We start from the raw sequence: 25,789 nt of genomic DNA, 5'->3' as shown, positions 1-25,789 counted from the left end.
GATCCCTTGTAGCAGTGAGTTCCACATGCTCATTACGTGTCGGGCACAAAAAGGGTTTCCTTTGATCGGTTGCATGCAAACATGCAGCCGCTCACTTCCAGGGGCCATGGCCCTGCTCCTGGGTTCTGAGACGGGGCGAATAGGGGCCTCTGTCTGAGCTCCTCTGTCCCAGTCCTGGTCTGCTCAGCGGGGCGACCGGGCATCAGCAGCTACAGCACCGCAGCTGGAAGGCTCCGGAGGAGTTTGGAGGAGAGGGAGGGCGATGCACTAAGCAACAGAGACTGCCCTGCTCCTGCCCTGACCGTGCGGCCAGAGCCCTGATCCCTTCTAACAGCAGACAGGCGCAGACGGCTCCCACGTGCCCAGGGGCTCACGGGGCTCGTCACTGAAAGTGCTGGGAGCTTCCCACTCCAGATGCCACCCCCTGCATCCCCCCAGCCTCCTGGCTCTGTGCAGCGCCCGGGCCCGGGTTTCCAGGCTCCCGTGCAGATAGGAGACGCCCCAGGGTGAGGCCCCCCGGCCCATGGGATCAGCCTGGCACTGAGCTCCGAGCCAAATCACGTGCTACGGCAGAGAAGGTGCTTACCCCTTCGGTCACTGGACCGTGGGAAACAGCTGAGAGCAGCACCTGCCTTGACCCCCCCGTCGCCTGGCTCATCCTCCCCCCCGCCCTGCCCTGCTTGTGCCCAGCAGCTGGGCGGCCCCCACACTGGGCCCTGGCACCTCTGACCTCAGCCACTGCGCTCTCTGGGCTGCCCCGCTGCTGTGCCTTGCTCTGAGCGGGAGTCCTCAGGGGACAGGCCATGGGCAGTGTAACTGGGCTTCCTGGTCTATTAGCACGGCAGCTTCCAGGCTACCCGGTGGTGCACCCACTCAGTCCCTCCCTGAGCCCTAGGACGGGCGTGGCACTGGGTCAGGAGCATGCGGATACTGACGTGGTATGTTCCTCTCCCCAGGCCCACTGCCTGGCACCGTGGTGGATTTCTGGCAGATGATCTGGCAGGAGAAGACCTCGGCCATTGTGATGTTAACGGGCCTGGTGGAGCAGAACAAGGTAGAGAACCCAGCTTCCTTTGGGGCCCAGGTCCTCAAACAGCCCAGCCCCTCCCAGCCGGGCTCCACGCTCAGCCGGGGCCTCAGCCAGGCCAGCCAGGCCACATGGGACCCAGGCTGCTGCTTTCCCTTCTGCATAGCTGTCCCCACGTGGGAGGGGAAGGCCAGCCCAGGGTGAGACGCGCTCTGGGAGGGAGCCCTGTCCTGGGGCACGAAGGGGGAACTGAGCAGAGACACGAGAGGTGGAGAGTCCTACATGGACCAGCAACAAAGGGGAGGCTAAGGGAATAGTGCACTGAGAGGAACCCAGGTCCTGGGCGGAGAGATGGACACGGGGTGGAGAAAGACAGTGCCCCCGGCAGCTGCGGGGAGAGGGGAAGAAATTCCAGACCAACTTCCCAGCGCCAGCGCATCTGCCTGCCAGTCAGGGGCCAGCCATCCTTGGGCCTGGCCAGGGGTGATCCCTGCGCCAGTGGATGGGAAGGGGACGGGGCCATTCCCCTCCCCACTCTCCGCACGGCCGGGGAGCGGGGAGGAGGATGGTGGGATCGCAGGCGTGTGCCGTGTAGGGAGCACCGGTAACACCGTGGTGATGCCAGACATTTCCCATGGCCGGTGTCCAGGCCAGGGTCGTTCCCTGCCAGGGGCTCCCCTCCCCACTCCCCTGCACAGCCCTAGCGGAGGGTGGGGGTGCAGAGTGCTCAGGTGTTGCCCGCTGTTAACAGACCAAGTGTGAGCAGTACTGGCCGGAGGGCGAGCAGGTGTACGGGGACTTCACGGTGACACTCAGCAACACCTGGATAACCACGGGCCTGGTCACACGCACCTTCCGCCTGCAGAGGGTAAGGGGGGGGCAGAGCCTTCTTGGGCTTCACCGACAGCCTGGCAGCCCTGCCCCTCCAGGGCCCCAGGGACTCCCCAGAGCTGGGGGGGGGGCGGCCAATGTGGGGGGGGGGGGAGAGAGGGTTGGAGGTTCCAGGGGCTCGGAGCGCCCTCTGCAGGCCCATGATACACCCACAAGCAAACCTAACCCGGAGCAGCTGTTGAAGCATGGATAAACTCTCAGTGCTGGGGTGCGGGCGTTTCCCAGGGCCCAGCAGCCAGCTGGGAGGAGCTGCTGAGCCATCACTCGCCTGGGGACCCTGGCCCCCCTGGATGCGGGACATGCCCCGTGTTGCTGTTGTGCCCGGGAGATGCAGGCAGCCCCTGGAGAATACCACCCTGCGCGTTAGCCCATCCAGCAGTCAGCTCCAGCCATTGCCCTGTCTCTAGCCTGCGCAGACAGGAGAGCTGCTTGTGGGCAGATCCCAAAGGCGAGGACACCAGCACCTGCAGCACAGCTGGGCAAGGGAGGCTGTCTCAGCCCGTGCAGCAACCTATGGCACACGTGCCGAAGGCGGTGCGCGAGCTGATTTTCAGTGGCACTCACACTGCCCAGGTCCTGGCCACCGGTCCGGGGGGCTCTGCATTTTAATTTAATTTTAAATGAAGCTTCTTAAACATTTTTAAAACCTTATTTACTTTACATACAACAGTTTAGTTATATATTATAGACATAAACAGAGACCTTCTAAAAATGTTAAAATGTATGACTGGCACATGAAACCTTAACTCAGAGTGAATAAATGAAGACTCGGCACACCCCTTCTGAAAGGCTGCCGACCCCTGCTCTAGATCCAAACAGCCTGTGTAGCATAGCCTGGCTGGGCCCTGAAACTGGCCTGTACCTGCCAGCCAGCCCCACTCCATCGCCCCAGCCCTCCTTGTGCGGGCACTCTCCTGCAGCTCCATGTTCGCAGGGCGCTGGGGCTCCCGACAGCCTGGCCACAGGGGATGCTAGTGCCGGAGGGAGTCCTGAGTGCTGGGATCCCCTGCTCAATTCCCCGCCCCCAGCCCCCCACGTCTCCTGTCTGCCCTCTCCTCAGGCCGGTTCTCCTCTCCCGAGGCACATACAGCAGTTTCACTACCTGCTGTGGCCAGACCACGGGGTCCCCAGCAACACGGCCCGGCTCCTGCAGCTGGTGGAGATGGTGAACGAGAGGGTGTCGGAGGCGCCTGCCGGCCCCGTGCTTGTGCACTGCAGGTACTGGGCAGAAAGGGCTGGGGGGTGGGACAGGCCCAGGGCCCGGCGAGCGCCTCACTCCCTTCCCATGTCCCCAGTGCAGGGATCGGCCGCACAGGCACCTTCATCGCCCTGGACTTCCTCCTGAAGATGGCGCGGGCCGAGGGCAGCGTGGATGTCTTCCGCTGCGTGCAGAGGTTGCGGGAGCAGCGGGTCAGCATGGTGCAGACAAAGGTGAGGAGCTGAGCTGGGTGCCCAGGGCCACCGATGGGGCCACCTGAGCAGGTGTTTGCTGCCCGCCCGGCCCGTAGTGCCCAGTTCAAAGGGCAGGTACTTTCAGGGTACCACCCCCTGGCTGCTGACCTCAGCTCCTGGGTCCTGGGGTCAGGCCAGTTACTCCCCGCCCAAGGGACCCTCCGCATGGATTTGGCCTTGCAAAGCCAGCCCGGCCACGCGGCATGTGGCCCAGCTGCAGGGAGCCAGCACTGAAGCTGCCCAGAGACTAGATTTTGGGATGCTGTCTCTGAGGGGAGGTCTGAGTCCCGGGGGTGCTGGCAGAACCCCCATGCTGGGCTCTGAGAGCATCCTGGACAGGTCCCCGGCTCCCACAGATGCTCCTGGAATGGGAACCCTCACACATGTGCCTGCAGGGAACTGATCACCCGGCTGGGGCTAGGGGTGCTGGGGGATTGTCTCCTTCCTCTGGAGCATGAGATGAGCCTGTCCCACAGGTCACAGGGGACTCAGCTCTGCTGGTTCGGCTCCGTGGAGGAGGTGTGGCTGCGGATGGGGCTCCCCCCCAAGAGAAATGTGCCAGGACTCTGCTCCTTGGTGCGAGAGTGCCTGGTGTAGGGGTGGGTCTCCAGCCTGCCCTCAGGGTGCAGTTGATAGCACATGGTCTCTGGGCTCCCCCCAGCACTTGGCATCACCTTTTGGCCCCATGTGCCGGCCCCCTGCTGCGGGCTGGGCTCTGGGGCCGACGCCTGCGTTCCCCTCCCCAGGAGCAGTACATCTTCCTCTACGAGGTGCTCCTGGAGGGGCTGCTGTGCGGGAACACCGGGGTCCTGGCGGAGAGCGCCCCCAGCCACGTCAGCCGCCTACGCCAGCCCGACGCCCAGACGCAGATCAACGGGTTCTCGCGGGAGTTCAAGGTACCTGTGGGAGGAACCACGGGGCGGGCCCAGGGGTGGGACTCTGCCTTCTCCCCTGGGCCAGGAAAGCAGGGGGCTGGGAGCCAGGACTTCCGGGTCCTACTCCCTGAGCTGCCCTCAACTTGCTTTGTGACATTGGACAAGTCACCACCCATTTGTGCCTTAGTGCTCCGTGTTGTCTGGGCGCAGCATTTCCCGGGACGTAGGGACGTGTCATGTGCTCCATGTTGTGTGGAAGCAGCGTTTCCCGGGCTGTGGAGACGTGTCAGGTGCTCGGTGTCATCAAGGAGAAGCGTTTTACTAGGACGTAGGAACGTGTCAGATGCTCCGTGTCGTCTGGGAGCAGCGTTTCCCAGGCTGTGGGGACGTGTCAGGTCCTTCGTGTTGTCTGGGAGCAGCGTTTTCGGGACATGGGGACGTGTCAGGTGCTCCCTGTCGTGTAGGAGCAGCGTTTACCGGGACGTAGGGACGTGTCAGGTTCTCGGTGTCTTCTAGGAGCAGCGTTTCCCGGGAAGTGGGGTCGTGTCAGGTGCTCCATGTCGTCTAGGAGCTGCCTTTTACCGGGATGTAGGGACGTGTCAGGTACTCATTGTCATCTGGGAGCAGCGTTTCCCGGGATGTGGGGATGTCTCAGATGCTCCGTATCGTCTAGGAGCAGCGTTTCCCAGACTGTGGGGACGTGTCAGTTACTCGGTGTAGTGGGGGAGGAGCGTTTCCCGGGACGTGGGGACGTGTCATGTGCTCCGTGTTGTGTGGGAGCAGCGTTTCCCGGGCTTTGGAGACGTGTCAGGTGCTCGGTGTCGTCAAGGAGAAGCGTTTTACCGGGACGTAGAGACGTGTCAGGTACTCGGTGTTGCGTGGGAGCAGCGTTTCCTGGGACGTGGGGACGTGTTAGGTTCTCGGTGTCTTATAGGAGCAGCGTTTCCCGGGAAGTGGGGTCGTGTCAGGTGCTCCATGTTGTCTAGGAGCTGCCTTTTACCGGGATGTAGGGACGTGTCATGTGCTCCATGTTGTGTGGAAGCAGCGTTTCCCGGGCTGTGGAGACGTGTCAGGTGCTCGGTGTCGTCAAGGAGCAGCGTTTTACCGGGACGTAGGGATGTGTCAGGTGCTCCGTGTCGTCTGGGAGCAGTGTTTCCCAGGCTGTGGGGACGTGTCAGGACCTCGGTGTTGTCTGGGAGCAGCGTTTCCCAGGACGTGGGGAGATGTCAGGTGCTCCCTGTCGTGTAGGAGCAACGTTTTACCGGGACGTAGGGACGTGTCAGGTTCTCGGTGTCTTCTAGGAGCAGCGTTTCCCGGAAAGTGGGGTCGTGTCAGGTGCTCCATGTCGTCTAGGAGCTGCCTTTTACCGGGATGTAGGGACGTGTCAGGTGCTCCCTGTCGTGTAGGAGCAACGTTTTACCGGGACGTAGGGACGTGTCAGGTTCTCGGTGTCTTCTAGGAGCAGCGTTTCCCGGAAAGTGGGGTCGTGTCAGGTGCTCCATGTCGTCTAGGAGCTGCCTTTTACCGGGATGTAGGGACGTGTCAGGTACTCGTCATCTGGGAGCAGGATTTCCCGGGATGTGGGGACGTCTCAAATACTCCGTATCATCCAGGAGCATCGTTTCCCGGGACGTGGGGACGTGTCAGGTTCTCGGTGTTGTCTGGGAGCAGCGTTTTACCAAGACGTAGGGACGTGTCAGGTACTCGGTGTCATCAAGGAGCAGCGTTTTACCGGGACGTAGGGATGTGTCAGGTGCTCCCTGTCGTGTAGGAGCAGCGTTTTACCGGGAGATAGGGACGTGTCAGGTGCTCCGTGTCGTCTGGGAGCAGTGTTTCCCAGGCTGTGGGGACGTGTCAGGACAGCAGCGTTTTACCAGGACGTAGGGTCATGTCAGGTGCTCCGTGTTGTGTGGGAGCAGCGTTTCCCGGGCTGTGGAGATGTGTCAGGTGCTCGGTGTCATCTAGGAGCAGCGTTTTACCAGGACGTAGGAACGTGTCAGGTGCTCCGTGTCGTCTGGAAGCAGCGTTTCCCGGGCCGTGGGGACGTGTCAGGTGCTCCCTGTCGTCTAGGAGCAGCGTTTTACCAGGACATAGGGATGTGTCAGGTGCTCCGTGTCATCTGGGAGCAGTGTTTCCCAGGCTGTGGGGACGTGTCAGGACCTCGGTGTTGTCTGGGAGCAGCGTTTCCCAGGACGTGGGGAGATGTCAGGTGCTCCATGTCGTCTAGTAGCAGCGTTTTACCAAGACGTAGGGACGTGTCAGGTACTCGGTGTAGTGGGGGAGCACTGTTTCCCGGGACGTAGGAATGTGTCAGATGCTCCGTGTCGTCTGGAAGCAGCGTTTCCCAGGCTGTGGGCACGTGTCAGGTGCTTGGTGTTGTCTGGGAGCAGCGTTTTACTAAGACGTAGGGACGCGTCAGGTGCTCCGTGTTGTGTGGGAGCAGCGTTTCCCGGGCCGTGGGGACGTGTCAGGTTCTCGGTGTCTTCTAGGAGCAGCGTTTTACCAGGACATAGGGACGTGTCAGTTGCTCCGTGTTGTGTGGGGGCAGCGTTTCCCGGGCTGTGGAGACGTGTCAGGTGCTTGGTGTCTTCAAGGAAAAGCGTTTTACCGGGACGTAGGGACGTGTCAGGTACTTGGTATTTTGTGGGAGCAGCGTTTCCCGGGACGTGGGGACGTGTTAGGTGCTCCATGTCGTCTAGGAGCAGCGTATTACCGGGACGTAGGGATGTGTCAGGTGCTCGTTGTCGTCTGGGAGCAGCGTTTCCCAGGCTGTGGGGACGTGTCAGGTCCTCGGTGTTGTCTGGGAGCAGTGTTTCCCGGGACGTAGGGACATGTCAGGTTCTCGGTGTCGTCTGGGAGCAGTATTTCCCGGGATGTGGGGACGTGTCATGTTCTCGTTGTCGTCTAAGAGCAGCGTTTCCCGGGACGTAGGGACGTGTCCGATGCTCCGTGTTGTCTGAGAGCACCGTTTCCCGGGACGTAGGAACGTGTCAGATGCTCCGTGTCATCTGGGAGCAGCGTTTCCCAGGCTGTGGGGACATGTCAGGTCCTTGGTGTTGTCTGGGAGCAGCGTTTTCGGGACGTGGGGACGTGTCAGGTGCTCCCTGTCGTGTAGGAGCAGCGTTTTACCGGGACGTGGGGACGTGTCAGGTTCTCGGTGTCGTCTGGGAGCAGCGTTTCCCGGGCCGTGGGGACGTGTCAGGTGCTCCCTGCCGTGTAGGAGCATCGTTTTACCAGGACATAGCGACGTGTCAGGTGCTCCGTGTCGTCTAGGAGCAACGTTTTACTAGGACATAGGGACGTGTCAGGTGCTCTGGTTGTTTGGGATCAGCGTTTCCTGGGCTGTGGAGACGTGTCAGGTGCTCGGTGTCGTGAAGGAGAAGCGTTTTACCAGGACGTAGGGATGTGTCAGGTACTCGGTGTTGTGTGGGAGCAGCGTTTCCCGGGACGTGGGGACGTGTCAGGTTCTCGGTGTCTTCTAGGAGCACCATTTCCCAGGAAGTGGGGTCATGTCAGGTGCTCCATGTCGTCTAGTAGCTGCCTTTTACCGGGGCATAGGGACGTGTCAGGTACTCGTTGTCATCTGGGAGCAGCGTTTCCCGGGATGGGGGACGTGTCAGGTCCTTGGTGTTGTCTGGGAGCAGCGTTTTCGGGACGTGGGGACGTGTCAGGTGCTCCCTGTCGTGTAGGAGCAGTGTTTTACCGGGACGTAGGGACGTGTCAGGTTCTCGGTGTCTTCTAGGAGCAGCATTTCCCAGGAAGTGGGGTCATGTCAGGTGCTCCATGTCGTCTAGGAGCAGCGTTTTACCGGGATGTAGGGATGTGTCAGGTGCTCGTTGTCGTCTGGGAGCAGTGTTTCCCGGGATGTGGGGATGTGTCATGTCCTCGGTGTTGTCTGGGAGCAGCGTTTCCCGGGACGTAGGGACGTGTCAGGTACTCGGTGTCACCTCTGTGCCCGTATCCCAGTATCCATTGACCTTCCTCCCATCCACCTCCAGAGGAACAAGGCACTCTCTCCGGAGTGGCAGCCCCGCGCCCACCCTGTAAATCAAAAACCCTGAGTCTGGAGCATCCAGCCCCCCAGAGGAGCTGGCCTGGAGCTCTCCTCCCTCCTTAGCAGGTGGTACGCTGCCAGTCCCCCTTTCCTGGGAACGCTGCCTCTCGCCCGGCTGGGTCTCTTCCCAGTCAACCCTCTGTGGGTTCGGTCTGCTCAGTCTGTCCCTGAGCCTGGGGCACTGGGCCCGTATGTGACCTCTCTGGCCACAGTGATAGCAGCCCATGTCCCATGGGTCCCCTCAAGTGGGTCGGATGGCCCTGACGCTGGATGTTCCTCTTTGGTGGGGGTTTTCCGTATTTCCCTGTTGGGAGGTCCCATGGTGACTCTCTCTCTGCGTTGTGACAGGCCTGTTCCTTTGGGACTCCTTCCTGTTATCCCCTGCCCGACTGTTCACAAACTCGTCGGCCAACTGGCCTGCGTGCTGCGGGTTCTCTGGCTTTTGGTCCATCAACCATTGCCTCAGGTCGGATGGGCACTGCTCATACACGTGCTCCAGTACGACTAGGTCAAGCAGGTCCTCTTTAATTTGGGCCCCAGCTGTCCACTTGCGGGCATACCCCTGCGCCCGGTTGGCCAGTTGTAGGTATGTGACCTCACGGGTTTTACGCTGATTCCGGAACCTTTGCCGGTACATCTCAGGGGTCAGCCCAAACTCACGGAGCAGGGCCTTTTTGAACAGTTCATAGTCCCCTGTCTCCGCCCCTTTCAGTCGGCTGTACACCTCCCTGGCTGTGGAGTCCAGTGAGGGGATGAGAAACTGGAGCCTGTCTGCAGGGTCAACCTGGAGCAGCTCGCAGGTATTCTCAAAGGCCGTCAGGAAGGTATCCATGTCCTCCCCCTCCTTACGCTGGGCCAGGAAGCACTTATCAAAGCTCTTTGCAGTCTTGGGTCCCCCCTTGCTCACCGCAGCTGGGGCCCCACTGCTCCTCAGCCTGGCCAGTTCCAGCTCATGCTGACGCTGGTTCTCCTCATGCTGACGCTGCTTTTCCCGTTCTTCCCGCTCATGCTGACGCTGGTTCTCCTCATGCTGACATTGTTTCTCCTTCTCTTCCCGCTCATGCTGACGCTGGTTCTCCTTCTCTTCCAGCTCATGCTGACGCTGTTTCTCCTCATTCTGACGTTTTTTCTCCTTCTCTTCCCGCTCATGCTTCAGTTCTTGCTGTCTTAACTCGAGCTCTTTCAGTCTCAGCTCCCTGTCACATTCCAGTCGCATCCGCTCCCGGGACGGGGAGTTCCGCCGGGACAATCCCCGGCTGACCGCCGGGGTCAGGGTGCCCTCGGTATTCGCTGGGCTTCCCCCAACCCCTCCCCTAGGTATAGGTAGGCAGGGTCTCGGGATGTCCTCGGCAGCAGTCTGACCCCTCCCAGCCATGTCAGGCCCCGGGGCCCACGCTGCATCCGCCGGGCGGCTTCTCTCAGGGACAGGGCTCGGTTCATCCAAGCGATCCCTCTCCTCCAGCCGGGCAATGAGCTGTTCTTTGGTGGACCTCCCAATGCGCAGCCCCCTCTGCCTGCACAGCTCCACCAGGTCGCTCTTAAGGCGTTTAGCATACATCCTCCTGCTGGCCGCTCGCCGGCCTGTGCTCTCCGCTTTTCACCGTTCCAGGGGGACCCCTAGTGTGCCAGCCCCTCTTCAGGTCACACCCTCTCTGCCAGGGTCGAGCTGCAGACTCCTCCACCCCGGGACCGCTCGCTGCGATCCCCCGGGGGACCCTGTTACTGCAAAAGTCCTTCTCACTGGTCACACACTCCCAGGAGTTAATCGCCCCCTGAAACCGTCTCTCTCCGACTCTTCAGCCCACCTGGTCCCCGTCCATCCCCCTTCGTTTTACTGCTCCCCAGTCTCTTACTGCAGGAAGCGCCGTCCACGGGGTGCAGTAGATCCCACTGTTCCCACTAGTTGTCACGGAGTGTGGGGGGACACAAGGCCCTGCACCCCCGGCTTCCTGCGATTCACCATGACTCTCAGCCAGCCAGTAAAGCAGAAGGTTTATTTAGACGACAGGAATACAGTCCAAGACAGGTCTTGCAGGCAGAGACAACAGGACCCCCCTTAGTTAGGTCCATCTTGGGGTCCCAGGGCCCCACAGCCCCCTTGGGAGGTCAGAGCCCCGTCTGCCTCCCAGCCATATCACCAGCCAGCTCCTGAAAAAACTCTCTTCAGCGACCCCTCCCACAGCCTTTGTTCATTTTCCCAGGCAAAGGTGTCACCTGGCCTCTAACCCCTTCCTGAGTTCTCATGTTACATGCTCAGGTATTCTCCGTTGGTCAGTCTCCCATCCCCCAACGCAGACCATCCTAGCCACACTCCCCTGTCAGCATTCAAAGACCACAGTAAGAACAGTCCCAGTTCGTCACAGTAGGGACGTGTCAGGTGCTCGGTGTCATCTGGCAGCAGCGTTTTACCGGGACGTGGAAACGTGTCAGGTGCTCCATGTCGTCTAGGAGTAGCGTTATACCAGGACTTGGGGACCTGTCAGGTTCTCGGTGTCGTCTGGGAGTAGTATTTCCTGGGATATGGGGACGTGTCAGAAGCTCCGTGTCGTCTGCGACAAGCGTTTCCCAGGACGTGGGGACGTGTCAGGTGCTCGGTGTCGTCTGGGAGCAATGTTTCCCGGGATATGGGGACGTGTCAGGTGCTCCATGTCGTTTAGGAGCAGCGTTTTACGGGGACTTCAGGACGTGTCAGATACTCGGTATCATCTGGGAGCAGTATTTTCTGGGAAATGGGGACGCGTCAGGTGCTCCCTGTCGTCTAGGAGCAGCGTTTCCCAGGCTGTGGGGATGTGTCAGGTCCTCGGTGTCGTCTGAGAGCAGCGTTTCACCGGGACCTAGGGACGTATCAGATGCTCCATGTCATCTGAGAGCAGCGTTTCCCGGGACGTGGGGACGTGTCAGGTGCTCGGTGTCGTCTGGGAGCGGTGTTTCCCAGGCTGTGGGGACGAGTCAGGTGCTCAGTGTCGTCTGGGAGCAGCATTTCCCGGGACGTGGGGACGTGTCAGGTCCTCGATGTTGTCTGGGAGCAGCGTTTCCCAGGCCGTGTAGACGTGTCAGGTTCTCGGTGTAGTCTAGGATCAGCGTTTTACCGGAACTAGGGACGTATCTGATGCTCCGTGTCGTCTGGGAGCAGCGTTTCCCGAGATGTGGGGACGTGTCAGATGCTCCATGTCGTCTAGGAGCAGCGTTATACCGGGACGTAGGGACATGTCAGGTCCTCGGTGTTGTCTGGGAGCAGCGTTTTCCAGTCTGTGGGGACGTGTCAGGTCCTTCCTGTTGTCTGGGAGCAGAGTTTCACCCGGACGTAGGGACGTGTTAGATGCTCCGTGTCGTCTGGGAGCAGCATTTCCCGGGACGTGGGGACATGTCAGGTCCTCGCTGTCGTCTGGGAGCAGCGTTTCCCAGGCTGTGGGGACGTGTCAGGTCCTTCCTGTTGTCTGGGAGCAGAGTTTCCCGGGACGTGGGAACGTGTCGGATGCTCCGTATCGTCTAGGAGCAGCTTTCCCAGGCTGTGGGGACGTGTCAGGTGCTCAGTGTCATCTGGGAACAGCGTTTTACCGGGACGTAGGGACATGTCAGGTGCTCGGTGTCGTCTGGGAGCAACGTTTCCCAGGCTGTGGGGATGTGTCAGGTAGTTGGTGTCGTCTAGGAGCAGTGTTTTACTGGGCCGTAGGGATGTGTCAGGTGCTCGGTGTCATCAGGGAGCAGCATTTCCCAGGCTGTGGGGACGTGTCAGGTCCTTGCTGTTGTCTGGGAGCAAAATTTGCCGGGACCTGGGGACGTGTCGGATGCTCCGTATCGTCTAGGAGCAGCTTTCCCGGGCTGTGGGGACTTGTCAGGTGCTCCGTGTCGTCTGCAACAAGCGTTTCCCGGGACGTGGGGACGTTTCAGGTGCTCCGTGTCGTCGGGTAGCAGCGATTCCCAGGCTGTGGGGACGTGTCAGGTCCTCGGTGTTGTCTGGAAGCAGTATTTCCCGGGATGTGGTGACGTGTCAGGTGCTCAGTGTCGTCTGGGAGCAGCATTTTACCGAGACGTAGGGAAATGTCAGGTGCTCCATGTCGTCTAGCAGTAGCGTTTTACTGGGACATAGGTACGTGTAAGGTTCTCGGTGTCATCAGGGAGCAGCATTTCCCGGGATGTGGGGACATGTCAGGTCCTTCCTGTTGTCTGGGAGCAGCGTTTCCCAGGCTGTGGGGACTTGTCAGGTACTTGGTGTTGTCTGGGAGTAGCGTTTCCGGGACGTGGGGACGTGTCAGGTGCTCCATGTCGTCTAGCAGCAGTGTTTTACTGGGACGTAGGTACGTGTAAGGTTCTCGGTTTCATCAGGGAGCAGCATTTCCCGGGATGTGGGGACGTGTCAGGTCCTTCATGTTGTCTGGGAGCAGGGTTTCCCGGGACGTGGGAACGTGTCGGATGCTCCGTATCGTCTAGGAGCAGCGTTTCCCAGGCTGTGGGGACGTGTCAGGTACTTGGTGTTGTCTGGGAGCAGTGTTTCCGGGACGTGGGGACTTGTCAGGTGCTCCGTGTCATCTAGGAACAGCGTTTTACCGGGACGTAGGTACGTGTCAGGTACTTGGTGTTGCCTGGGAGCAGCGTTTCCGGGACGTGGGGACTTGTCAGGTGCTCCGTGTCGTCTAGGAACAGCGTTTTACTGGGACGAAGGGACGTGTCAGGTGCTCCGTGTCGTCTGGGAGCAGCGTTTCCCAGGCTGTGGGGACATGTCAGGTCCTCGGTGCTGTCTGGAAGCAGCATTTCGCAGGACGTGGGGACGTGTCAGTTGCTCGGTGTCGTGTAGGAACAGCGTTTTACCGGGACGTAGGTACGTGTCACGTTCTCGGTGTCATCTGGGAGCAACGTTTCCCGGGATGTGGGGACGTGTCAGGTCCTCGGTGTTGTCTGGTAGCAGCGTTTCCCGGGACGTGGGGACTTTTCAGGTGCTCCCTGTCATCTGGGAGCAGCGTTTCCCAGGCTGTGGGGACGTGTCAGGTCCTCGGTGCTGTCTGGAAGCAGCGTTTCCCGTGACGTGGGGACGTGTCAGTTGCTCGGTGTCGTGTAGGAACAGCGTTTTACCGGGACGTAGGTACGTGTCACGTTCTCGGTGTCATCTGGGAGCAACGTTTCCCGGGATGTGGGGACGTGTCAGGTGCTCCGTGTCGTCTGGGAGCAGCGTTTCCCGGGACGTGGGGACTTTTCAGGTGCTCCCTGTCATCTGGGAGCAGCGTTTCCCAGGCTGTGGGGACGTGTCAGGTCCTCGGTGTTGTCTGGAAGCAGCGTTTCCCGGGACGTGTCAGTTGCTCGGTGTCGTGTAGGAGAAGCGTTTTCCCGGGACGTAGGTACGTATCACGTTCTCGGTGTCGTCTGGGAGCAACGTTTCCCAGGATGTGGGGACGTGTCAGGTACTTGGTGTTGTCTGGGAGCAGGGTTTCTGGGACGTGGGGACTTGTCAGGTGCTCCGTGTCGTCTAGGAACAGCGTTTTACCGGGACGTAGGTACGTGTCAGGTACTTGGTGTTGTCTGGGAGCAGCGTTTTCAGGACGTGGGGACTTGTCAGGTGCTCCATGTCATCTAGGAACAGCGTTTTACTGGGACGAAGGGACGTGTCAGGGACGCCGTGTCGTCTGGGAGCAGCGTTTCCCAGGCTGTGGTGACGTGTCAGGTCCTCGGTGTTGTCTGGAAGCAGCGTTTCCCGGGACGTGGGGACGTGTCGGATGCTCCGTATCGTCTAGGAGCAGCTTTCCCAGGCTGTGGGGACCTGTCAGGTGCTCCGTGTTGTCTGGGAGCTGCGTATCCTGGGCTGTGGGGACTTGTCAGGTGCTCAGTGTCGTCTGGGAACAGCGTTTCCTGGGACATGGGGACGTGTAAGGTGCTCCGTGTCGTCTGCGACAAGCGTTTCCAGGGACGTGGGGACGTTTCTGGTGCTCCATGTCGTCTAGGACCAGCGTTTTACTGAGACGTAGGGACGTGTCAGGTTCTCGGTGTCGTCTGTGAGCAGCGTTTCCCAGGCTGTGGGGACGTGTCAGGTACTTGGTGTTGTCTAGGAGCAGCGTTTTATCGGGATGTAGGGACGTGTCAGGTTCTCGGTGTCGTCTGGGAGCAGCGTTTCCCGGGAGTTGCGGACGTTTCAGATGCTCCGTGTGGTCTGGGAGCAGCGTTTTCCAGTCTGTGGGGACGTGTCAGGTCCTCAATGTTGTCTGGGAGCAGCGTTTCCCGGGACGTGGGGACATGTCATGTGCTCCATGTCGTCTAGCAGCGTTTTACTGGGACATAGGTACGTGTAAGGTTCTCGGTGTCATCAGGGAGCAGCGTTTCCCAGGCTGTGGGGACGTGTCAGGTGCTCTGTGTTCTCTGATAGCTTCGTATCCCAGACGTTGGGACGTGTCAGGTTCTCGGTGTCGTCTGGAAGCAGCATTTTAGGGACAGTGGGGACGTGTCAGAGGCTCCATGCTGTCTGGTAGCAGCCTTTCCCAGGCTGTGGGGACGTGTCGGTTGCTTGGTGTTGTCTGGGAGCAGCGTTTCCCGGGACGTGGGGGCGTGTCAGGTGATCAGTGTCTACTGGGAGCAGCATTTTAGGGACCGTGGGTTTGGTGATATGCTCCGTGTCGTCTGGGAGCAGTGTTTCCCAGGCTGTGGGGACGTGTCAGGTGCTCGGTGTTTTCTGGGAGCAGCGTTTCCCGGTCCGTGGGGACGTGTTAGATGCTCCGTGTCGTCTGGTAGCCGCGTTTCCCGGGCCGTGGGGACATGTCAGGTGCTCGGTGTCGTCTGTGAGCAGCGTTTCCCGGGCCGTCGGGATGTGTCAGGTGCTCGGTGTCGTCTGGGAGCGGCGTTTCCCGGGCCGTCGGGACGTGTCAGGTGCTCGGTGTTTTCTGGGAGCAGCGTTTCCCGGTCCGTGGGGACGTGTTAGATGCTCGGTGTCGTCTGTGAGCAGCGTTTCCCGGGCCGTCGGGATGTGTCAGGTGCTCGGTGTCGTCTGGGAGCGGCATTTCCCGGGACATGGGGACGTGTCAGGTGCTCGGTGTCGTCTGGGATCAGCGTTTCCCGGGCCGTCGGGACATGTCAGGTGCTCGGCGTCCCAGGCTGTTGTTTATTACAAGGATCCTGCAGTGAGATTGGCGCTGACGCAGTAGAATCCAGCTCTGCCCGAGATGGAACCACCCTGCACTTCTCTGGGCTGCCTGGGGGCAGCTGTGTGCAGTGAGGAGGGACCACTCTGGCAGCCCCTCTCCTGACGTGTTGAACAGCAGAGTCCCTCTCATGCTTGCTCCCCCACGGGGCCTGGCCCCTGGAGACGTGGGTGGGATCCGCTTCGTGGCATGAGCCCGGGGGTGGCTGAGGTGCGGCGTGGAGGTGGGCCGTGGGCATGGCGCTATCGGGTCTGGGGTGGGAGCAGGGAGCCGCGGCTGGGACCTGACTCCGCTCCACCCTCCCGCCCTGCAGGCCTTGCAGAAGTTTTCCGAACTCTCCGCGCTCTCCCCATGCAAGGAGGCCCAGCAGCCCAGCAACCAGCCCAAGAACCGCAAGCCAGCGATCCTGCCAGGTAACACAGCGGGGCCGGGCCTAGCCTGGGGCGACTTGGTGGGCACCATGCCCCGGGATGCCTCAGGGACCTGGCTTTCCCGAGGCCCTGGCAGGGGTCTGTGGAGACTCGCTGCCGAGGGAGTGCCCTGCCTCTCAGCCCTCCCTGCCCCTGTCGCCGGCTGGAGAGCTCCCAGCCAGTGCTGCGCCAAGGGCCCCGGCCCAGGAGGGTTTTATTCTCTATCCAAATCCCTCTGTCCTTCTGCGTTCATGGCCCAGCCCCACCCGGCATCCACCAGCTGGTACCTCCGCCCCGTGCCGCCAGCACCCCACCGAGGGCCGGGACACTGGAAACGGAAGGGGTCTGCTCCCCCGCAGGGCCAGGCGCCAGGCACAGGCTGTGAGCTCTGGGGGGCTGGGCGCAGCTGCACGTGGTGCTTGTCAGCCCAGGCCGGGGGCTCGCGCCCGTGTGAGGAGCTTGGGTATAGACAGCCTGGCTCAGACACGACCTCTCTCCTTCCATCCCCTCCCAGCGGATTGCAGCCGCCCCATCCTGATGTCCTCCCTGAAAGCGGACGGCTCGCCTGGCTACATCAACGCGGTCTTTGTCGGCGTAAGGCTCTGTCTGTCCCGAGCATGGGCGCGAGCACCGAGCCCAGGAGCTCCCCAGCCCCAGCCCTTGTGTCTGTTTGCCAGGGCGTCGTCTGCTCCCGCTGGCAGTGCCCAGCGATGGGGCTTCCGAGCACCAGTCTTCCCTGGGGACTCCCCCAGACACCGGCCTCAGACCAGGAGATGGTCCCCGAGGATCAGCCTCAGTCCCCTGTGCCGCATCCCCTCCCCGACAGACCAGCTGTGCCGCGTCCCCTCCCCCACTCCTCCCCAGACCAGCTGTGCCGCGTCCCCTCCCCCACTCCCCCCCAGACCAGCTGTGCCGCGTCCCCTTCCCCACTCTCCCATAGCCCAGCTGTGCCGCGTCCCCTCCCCCACTCGCCCCCAGACCAGCTGTGCCGCGTCCCCTCCCCCCCTCCCCCACAGCCCAGCTGTGCCGTGTTCCCTCTCCCCCTCCCCCACAGCCCAGCTGTGCCGCGTCCCCTCCCCCCTCCTCCCCCACAGCCCAGCTGTGCCGCGTCCCCTCCCCCACTCCCCCCCAGACCAGCTGTGCCGCGTCCCCTCCCCCACTCTCCCCCAGACCAGCTGTGCCGCGTCCCCTCCCCCACTCCCCCCCAGACCAGCTGTGCCGCATCCCCTCCCCCACTCCCCCACAGCCCAGCTGTGCCACGTCCCCTCCCCCACTCCTCCCCAGACCAGCTGTGCCGCGTCCCCTCCCCCACTCTCCCATAGCCCAGCTGTGCCGCGTCCCCTCCCCCACTCTCCCATAGCCCAGCTGTGCCACGTCCCCTCCCCCACTCCCCCCCAGACCAGCTGTGCCGCGTCCCCTCACCCACTCCCCCCCAGACCAGCTGTGCCGCGTCCCCTCCCCCACTCTCCCCCAGACCAGCTGTGCCGCGTCCCCTCCCACACTCGCCCCCAGACCAGCTGTGCCGCGTCCCCTCACCCACTCCCCCCCAGACCAGCTGTGCTGCGTCCCCTCACCCACTCTCCCATAGCCCAGCTGTGCCGCGTCCCCTCCCACACTCGCCCCCAGACCAGCTGTGCCGCGTCCCCTCCCCCACTCTCCCATAGCCCAGCTGTGCCGTGTTCCCTCCCCCCCTCCCCCACAGCCCAGCTGTGCCGCGTCCCCTCCCCCCTCCTCCCCCACAGCCCAGCTGTGCTGCATCCCCTCCCCCAATCCCCCATAGCCCAACTGTGCTGCGTCCCCTCCCCCTCCCCCAAACACCCAGCTTTGCCGTGTCCCCTCCCCCCTCCCCCCAGCCCAGCTGTGCCGCTTCCCCTCCCCCACTCCCCCACAGCCCAGCTGTGCTGCATCCCCTCCCCCCTCTTCCCCCAGCCCAGCTGTGCCGCGTCCCCTCCCCCAAAGCCCAGCTGTGCCATGTCCCCTTCCCCCTTCTCCCCCACAGCCCAGCTGTGCCACATCCCCCCCTTTGCCCTTGGCTTGCTGGAGTGGCCCTGCCCCGCAGGGTGAGCCCTGTCATGTTTCCGCTCGGCAGAGCCCCTGGCTGGTCCCCTCCATGGCAGGGCTGGGTCAGCGGCATGGCTGGCGGGGTGAAGGCTCTGGGTGGTGCCCGAAGCAGGGGCGATGGCTGGTGGCTCCCACTGGCTCCGTCTGTCTTGCAGACGTACGCGGAAGACGACAACGTCATCGTCACCCAGCTGCCGCTCAGGGAGACGCTGGTGGATTTCTGGGCCCTGCTCTGGGACTACACCTGCACCGCGCTGGTCATGCTGAACCGTCTCGAGGAGCTGGACCAGGTGAGCCCTGCGCCCATCTCCCCTGCCCACACGGGGCCTCCCCAGGCTCTGCCAGCCCTGGGGCATGAGCAGCTCACAGCAGGGCCTTGGCCCACCCTGCTGAGGCTCGGGGTGGCCAGCTACGGGCTCGTAGCACAAATGGGGGATGGAGGGGGCTGATCCGAGCAGCTTAGTTGCTGGAGCTTGAAGGAGAACCCCCACCTCCCCTCCTCACCGCAGTGACGGGGTTTCCGTCCCAGCCATGGGGCTGTCTGCCCACGCTGTAACCCCCAGAGCTGCCTTTCTCACTCCCGGGGGGACAGATCCTCCGGCGGAGCCGCCCGGCCAGGCCAGGCAGCGGAGGGTGCTAGGGGTGCCTGGGTGCCTCCAGGGGGTGGGTGCATTCGTGTGTGGAGTGGGGTTGGGGGTGGCGTCTGTCTGTCTGTGGGGCTTTGCAGCTTACTCCTCTCACCATCACACACTGGCACCCTCTGCAGAGAGACTGGGGCTACGCCGTGTGTCCGTGCATCGGGCGGCTGCAGGCTCCCAGTTCAGGGGGGTGCTGTGCCACCTCCCTCTCTGCTCCCCCCGCCAGCAGGGTGCCTGGCATGGAGTGTGGGGGGACACAAGGCCCGGCACCCCCGGCTTCCTGCGATTCACCATGACTCTCAGCCAGCCAGTAAAGCAGAAGGTTTATTTAGATGACAGTGACACAGTCCAAGACAGGTCTTGCAGGCACAGACAACAGGACCCCCCTCAGTTAGGTCCATCTTGGGGTCCCAGGGCACCCCAGCCCTCTTGGGAGGTCAGAGCCCCGTCTGCCTCCCAGCCATTCCACCAGCCAGCTCCTGACCAACCTCAACTCCCTCCAGCGTCTCTCACCCCTCCTCCCCCGGCTCCTCCCCCAGCCTTTGTCCAGTTTCCCCGGGCAGAGGTGTCACCTGGCCCCAACCCCCTCCTGGGTTCTCACGTTACATGCTCAGGTATCCTCCCTCAAGGCCAGTCTCCCATCCCCCACTGCAGACCGTCCCAGCCGAACTCCCCACTCAGCATTCAAAGACCACATTAAGAACAGTCCCAGTTCGTCACAGCCTGGCATGGAGCTGCGGACCGGGCACCCCTGTCCTAGCAGCGGCAGCCCAGGCTCCCCCACCCCATCCATCGCCTGTTCTGCAGCTCCCTGGCACTGCTTCCCCGCATAACCCGAGCCCCTCCCGGCTCGCCCAGGGCGTCTGCCAGGTGCAGTCCCAGCCGGTGGAGTGGGACCCAGGGGCTGGCTGAGAGATAGGAGATGCAGGCCTGGGGGTGCTCATCTTGGCCGGATTGCTGGGGGTGCAGTTGCACGTGTGGACCCTGGCGCCAGTGGTTCCCGTAGCGGTATGAATGCACATGCGTGAGGACACTAGATGCGTGTGCTCTGTCTCTGGCCGGGCCGGTGTGTGTGGGCACGCGAGGGGGTGGGGGATGCTTTGTGCATCAGAACACTGCTATGAACGCTTCCCGTGTGCTGGCGTTAGGCCTGTGTCTGTGCGTGTGCATGGTTCCGTGTGTGCCCTGTGAGCACACGTCTGTGAGCAGGCCCGTGTGTGGGGTCTGAGCGGTTCCCGTGCGTGCTGGCATTAGGCGTGTGACTGCGTATGCATGGTTCCGTGTGTGCCCTGTGAGCACACGTCTGTGAGCAGGCCCGTGTGTTCACTCCCCAGACATACCTGGCGTTCTGGCCTGCGCACGGAGAGGCCTCTTACGGCCGTTTCCACGTCAAGCTGATCTCGGAGGAGCCGGGAGCTGGCTTCACCATCCGCACACTCGCTGTAACCAACAGGCAACAGGTAGGCCCTGCCCCAGAGTGGGGTGCCTGGGATGGTCCTGGGTCTTCCTCTGAGGTCAGCCCTCAGGGCCCTGTCCCCCAGGAGAGCCATGGGTGGCCCAGCAGGGCTCCCAGCTCAACAGAGACCCAGCTCAGAGCTGAGATTCAGGGCTAACTACTGATCCGACCACAGAGATCAGAGCCGCTATCGCTGCCCTGAGAGGGTGACCCTCGCCTGGCCAGGGCCCTGGGGGACTCCAGGTGGGACCCTCGGAGCAGGGCTGGGCCCTCGCCCGCCTAGAGGGCGATTACTCTCCTCCAGAGGATGGGTCTGTGCGCGGGAGGGTGTTGGTGAGTCCGGCTGCCTTTCAGAACCGTCCTCTGCGAAAGGCAGCCCGGCAGCCAGGCTGGAGAGAAGGCAGGGCCCACACGGTATCCTGACTTCCATCTGTCCTGCTCTACTCAGCCGCGTGAGGCCTCGGCTGCCGTCCTGTGCCCAAGCCTGGGCGCCCCACGCTTTGGGAAAGGGGGGCAAGCTGGCGAGAGGCCAGAGGAGAGCAACACAAAGGAGAGACGGTTGAGAAAACCTGGCTGGTGGGGGAAGGGTCAAAGAACAGGGCACGTTCAGGGCTGGGGAAAGCAGACGGCCTGGGGGGACCTGAGAACAGTTTTCAGATGCGAAGGGCTGTTCTACAGAGGATGGGGATCAAGTGTTCTCTGTGGCCACGGAGATAGGACAGGAAGTGGTGGGCGTAATCTGCAGCAAGGGAGTTGTCCGTTAGCGATTAGGAAAAACGTTCTGACTCTCAGGGTAGTTCAGCTCTGGAAGAGGCTCCCGGCGGAGGTTGTGGGATCCCCGTCACTGGAGGGTCCTAGGCCAGGTAGGACAAACCCCTGTCAGGGCTGGTCGAGGGTTCCTTGGCCCTGCCCCCGACTTGGCCTCTCGAGGTCCCTTCCAGCCCCACATTTCCCCGAGTCGGGTTTGTGGCTCTGGGGGGCCGGAGCCAGGCTGTTCGGAGACGCAGGCTGTCACCATTGGGACGGTCGCTCCCCCAGGTTTGCGTGAGGGTCTGGTACAACCTAGGCCTGTCCCTGTCCCGTAGCTCGTCCTCGGGCTGGGGGTCAATGGCTGAGCTTGTGGAAGGGTCTGATGGCAAGTAGCCCCCTCCCCCCTCCGGGGCTGCCCCCTTTCTGCCATGATCCTTCCCTGAATCTCCCCCTGGCCTCGCGCGAGGGTTTCTTCTCTGCCCGAGGCTGACTGCTGTGGTTCCTCCCCTCCTCACTAGCCTAAGAAGGCCGCGCGGGAGATCAGGTTCTGGCAAGTAGACGACTGGCCCATGCAGCAGCAGCTCCCCCCACGCCCTGCCACCATCATCAGCCTGCTGGGGGAGGTGGAGCGGAGCCAGCGGGCAAGCCAGGACAGCCACGTTCTCGTCACTTGCTGGTGAGTGAGGGCTCTTGGCCGGGCAGCCCTGGCGCGATAGCCGGCCCGTGGTCCCGGCTCCAGCAGCACCCGGCGCGACAGGCTGTCTCTGCCCGGTGGGGAGCTGGAGCTCACTCCCATCCCTGCAGCAGGAGGTGGCTCAGCGCAGCGGGCGCTTGGCACAGACTCTCCCGGGTGGAGGCTGGCGTAGACTGGGACCGTCGATGGCTGTGGAACCAGCAGCAACCGCAGGCAGGGCCGGGTTCAATATCTGGGGGTCCCTTTCCATCGATACAACACAGAGCCGGCTCGAGCCCCCACCCAGTGACCCGGGACAATTACACCCCCCGCCCAGGGCACCTCTGAGAGGCCAAACTCCCCTCTCGCAAGCACAGAGTCTGAGTGTAGAAAGAAACTTGTAAAGAAAGGAGGGAAGTCACCCTGCATTAATTAGGGAAAATGCCACAAGCAGGATTCAGAAACAAACTGTGAGCAGGACGCCCACCCAGAGTGCGTGGGGCAGAGCTTCCGCCTCGTGTTCTTCCGTCCTACAACCAACGGTTCCTTTTCTGTGCCCCTCTCTGCTCCCCTCACCGCTCCCCACTCACAGGGGGTGTCCTGGGTCAGTGAGGACCCAGGGCTCAGAGGCGCAGCTGGGTGAGTTCCCCTCCCACCCGGGGGAGAAGGCACCTGGTTTGCTCTGTCCGGCCGCCCCGCCAGCTGCGGTTCCTCTCTGCTGGCTGCCCTGCCAGCCACTTATTCTGCTCACCGCCGCACCAGCCACTCGGTCACCAGCTGACTGTCAGTCGCCTTCTGCTGCCACCTGCCACTCTGCTGGGACCTTGGCACATCCGTCTCTTAGTGATTGACAGCTCTGTGCAGGCTGGGCAGAGACACTGCCCCCTCTGGAGTGATTGCAGCTCTCAGGGATTTTTAGCTCTTAGCAGGCAGGGCAGGAACCGGTTCCAGCTCTGATTGGGCATTTAACATAACAAAGATACTCCTAATGAAGCCTAGTTAGCTCTTTCTTTGAACAGTGGAGGAAACAGGTTAAACCAGTCTAGGGACCTTCAGGGAGAATCCACACCCCCTGGCTGGGACACCTGTCCCCACCCCTCTTACTGTCATGGGGCTCTGGCATTCGAGCCCCTGGCTTAATGAGGTCCTTTCAGCTGAGGGCGACCCCCTCATTTGGGGCAGGGTAAGCACAGCCCTGCCCCCCTTTACTCCTACAATAAAGACAACAACATGGATAACGACGTTTCACCCCCCCTGCAGTCAGTACTAAAGTGATTTGTAACCCAACACCAGCCAAAGGTGATCACTTTGAGCAACACCGCTCTGTCTGCTGGTGTAACGATGCGGCCTCTGGCGGGACACTACTGAGAGTATCAGTTCAGGACAAATTGCTCAGAGCAGGGCAGTCAAGGCCAAGGCTGGGGTCCTTTGCACACCAAGGCACCAAATCAGCCAGACAGAGAGGACTTCGGTCTCACCCCACTGGCTAACCACAAGTCACCCAAGCAATTCCCTTAGACACTCCAGTTTCCCAGTCTCACCACCAGTGCCACTCGTTATGGGGATGAATGGTTATGAAAAGCAATACCCCAGTAAAAGAAAAAAGGTTCTTCCGATCCCAAAGGACCAAGACCCAGACCCAGGTCAATATAAAAGTTAGATCTTACCCACAAATCACGCTGTTGACAATCCTTTATAATCTAAAATCTAAAGGTTTATTCATAAAAAGAAAGGAATAGAGATGAGAGCTAGAACTGGTTAAATGGAATCAATTACATTCAGTAATGGCAAAGTTCTTGGTTCAGGCTTGTAGCAGTGATGAAATAAACTGTAGGTTTAAATCAAGTCTCTGGAATATCCCCAGCTGGGATGTGTCACGGAGTGTGGGGGGACACAAGGCCCTGCACCCCCGGCGTCCTGCGATTCACCATGACTCTCAGCCAGCCAGTAAAGCAGAAGGTTTATTTAGACGACAGGAACACAGTCCAAGACAGGTCTTGCAGGCACAGACAACAGGATCCCCCCCAGTTAGGTCCATCTTGGGGTCCCAGGGCCCCACAGCCCCCTTGGGAGGTTAGAGCCCTGTCTGCCTCCCAGCCATTCCACCAGCCAGCTCTGAAAACTCTGCCTTCAGTGACCCCTCCCACAGCCTTTGTTCAGTTTCCTGGGCAAAGGTGTCACCTGGCCTCTAACCCCTTCCTGGGTTCTCATGTTACATGCTCAGGTATTCTCCCTCACGGCCAGTTTCCCATCCCCCAATGCAGACTATCCTAGCCACACTCCCCTGTCAGCATTCACAGACCACAGTAAGAACAGTCCCAGTTCGTCACAGGATGGGTCCTCAGTCCTTTGTTCAGAGCTTCAGGTTGTAGCAAGGTTCCTCCAGAGGTCAGCAGCAGGATTGAAGACAAGATGGAGGAGATGCAGCAGCCTTTTATAGTCCCTTGCCATGTGGCCTCTGCTTCCTTTGTTCCAAACACAAGCTACCCAGCACCTGGCCTGGCAAAACCTTAGAGTTCGGTCCATAGGCCTGTCCCTGCCTTGCTGAGTCACAAGGTGTATCTGCCTTCTCTCAATGGGTCAGTTGTGTAGCTGAAGGTCCTTAATGGGCTATCCAGCAGGCTAGGCAGAGCTGATGCCAAATTGTCTGGGGTGTCACCCAGAAACACAGCACAAGTTTGAAATACAGACAGTATAGAGCCAACACTTAAAACTTTAAATACAAAAATGATACATGGATACAGATAGCATAATCATAACCAGCAAACCATAACATTGTCTTAGACACCTTATTTGACCCCCTTTATACAAGATTTGGTGCCACTACAGGACCTTGGTTGCAATAATGATCTATACGGTCACCATTCATGTCAATACATCACAGCTGGGTACCTAGGCAGAGTAGGTGTGTTCATGTAAATACAGTCTGGTCCTGAAGTCTGCCGCCCCCCCTCCCCACCGAGCTGTCAGGGGAGAATTCATTCAGATCCTGCTTAGTTGATAGACCCTTGAGCCTCCAGGTCCTCGTCACCTGGAACAGCCTCACTACAGCAGACCCATCTCTGCTCCCTCCCCTGGGACTCGCACCCAAACCGCCCAGCATAGTGCCCAGGGCTGCCTTCCGCAAGCCCCCCGACTGACTGGCTGGCGGGAGCAGGCGGCTGTGAGCCCCCCCGACTGACTGGCTGGCGGGAGCAGGCGGCTGCGAGCCCCCCCGACTGACTGGCTGGCGGGAGCAGGCACACCGGGCACCCCTGTCCGAGCTGCAGCAGCCCAGGCTGCCCCGCCCCAGCCATAGCCCGGGCTGCAGCTCCCTGGCGCACCAGCCCCGTAGAACAGCCCCGGGTCTGGGCGCTGGCAGCTCGGCGCCATTGGGTTGTGCCGATCTGCACTTCCCTTCTCCCCCGCAGGGACGGTGCCAGCCGCTGCGGGCTCTTCTGTGCCGCCAGCTTCGTGTGTGAACAGATCCGCAGCGAGGCGCTGCTGGATGTCTCGCAGGCGGTGAGAATGCTGAAGCGCCGGCGACGGCAGATGATCAAGGACGTGGTAAGTGCCCCAGCCTGGCCCCAAGGCCAGGAGCCACAGCTCAGGCAGCCCCGGCGACTGCCCCAATCACCCCGGGGACAGTCACACAATCAAAGGTCCTGCCGCCCCAGCGCCCCGTGCGCTGCTCTCAGTCCCTCCCTCCCCGGCTCCTTGGGCCCAGGCTGATTCCAGACCCCCAGAGAGGGAAACAAACCCCAGCCCCAGCTGCCTCGGGGTGGTGGGGGGAGTGAGACCTGCGGCCTCTGGGGATTGTGCTTCACGTCAGAGGCTACGGTGATGGGCTCCGCTAGAGCCAAGACAGCATGGGAGGAGTGGGAGCTCCTGCCGGGGCCGGCTCGGGGAGGCTGCGTCCAGGGGCCGCGCTCCTGATGGAGGCTGGGTTTCTGACCCTAGATCTGGCTGGGAGGACACACTCGAGCATGACTCACTCAGGAGCTGCGAGCCCCACAGCCGGCCCTGCACGCTGAGGGGCGAGAGCAGGGGCATGTGCGAGTGGGTCTGGGCCTGTCACCCGGGGGCTCACGTGCAGCTTCTCTCCCCAGGCGCAGTACACGTTCTGCTACGAGTTAGCCCTGAGCTACCTGGACTCAGTAAAAATCTATGGGAATTTCAAATAGAGGCGAGCAAGGGACCGTCTCGAGTCAGGACCTGCCACTGCTGCTGCTTCTCGTGGCACCTCCGTGCTGCTCTGTGCCCGGGCAGACGCCCTGTCCTGGGGAGCGAGCCGGGGCCATGGAACCTGGCAGAGACGAGGAGGGTCCTGGTGGTGCCGGCTGGAACGCTCTGCACTCCTGACACTCCGTACCCTGGAGCCCACGCAGCTGGCTGAAGCAGA

The 25,789-nt window shown here is 61.5% G+C and overlaps 1 protein-coding gene across 1 annotated transcript in view; it reads left to right on the top strand.

Moving 5' to 3' along the window:
• Positions 1–25,571, top strand: part of LOC135880332 (receptor-type tyrosine-protein phosphatase T-like) — an 88,039-nt gene extending 62,468 nt beyond the window's left edge. The window contains exons 19-30 of the mRNA XM_065406597.1: positions 957–1,054; positions 1,779–1,895; positions 2,979–3,136; positions 3,214–3,349; positions 4,117–4,266; positions 15,734–15,833; positions 16,345–16,424; positions 18,047–18,181; positions 19,864–19,989; positions 21,254–21,411; positions 24,819–24,954; positions 25,497–25,571. Coding sequence (XP_065262669.1) covers positions 957–1,054; positions 1,779–1,895; positions 2,979–3,136; positions 3,214–3,349; positions 4,117–4,266; positions 15,734–15,833; positions 16,345–16,424; positions 18,047–18,181; positions 19,864–19,989; positions 21,254–21,411; positions 24,819–24,954; positions 25,497–25,571 — 1,469 coding nt within the window. The remainder of the gene's footprint in view (positions 1–956; positions 1,055–1,778; positions 1,896–2,978; positions 3,137–3,213; positions 3,350–4,116; positions 4,267–15,733; positions 15,834–16,344; positions 16,425–18,046; positions 18,182–19,863; positions 19,990–21,253; positions 21,412–24,818; positions 24,955–25,496) is intronic.
• Positions 25,572–25,789: the final 218 nt, after the last annotated feature.

The sequence above is a fragment of the Emys orbicularis genome, chromosome 6, assembly GCF_028017835.1.
Source record: "Emys orbicularis isolate rEmyOrb1 chromosome 6, rEmyOrb1.hap1, whole genome shotgun sequence".
NCBI lineage: Eukaryota > Metazoa > Chordata > Testudines > Emydidae > Emys > Emys orbicularis.
Note: the sequence above shows the minus strand (reverse complement) of the source record. Positions and strands in the feature narration are given on the sequence as shown.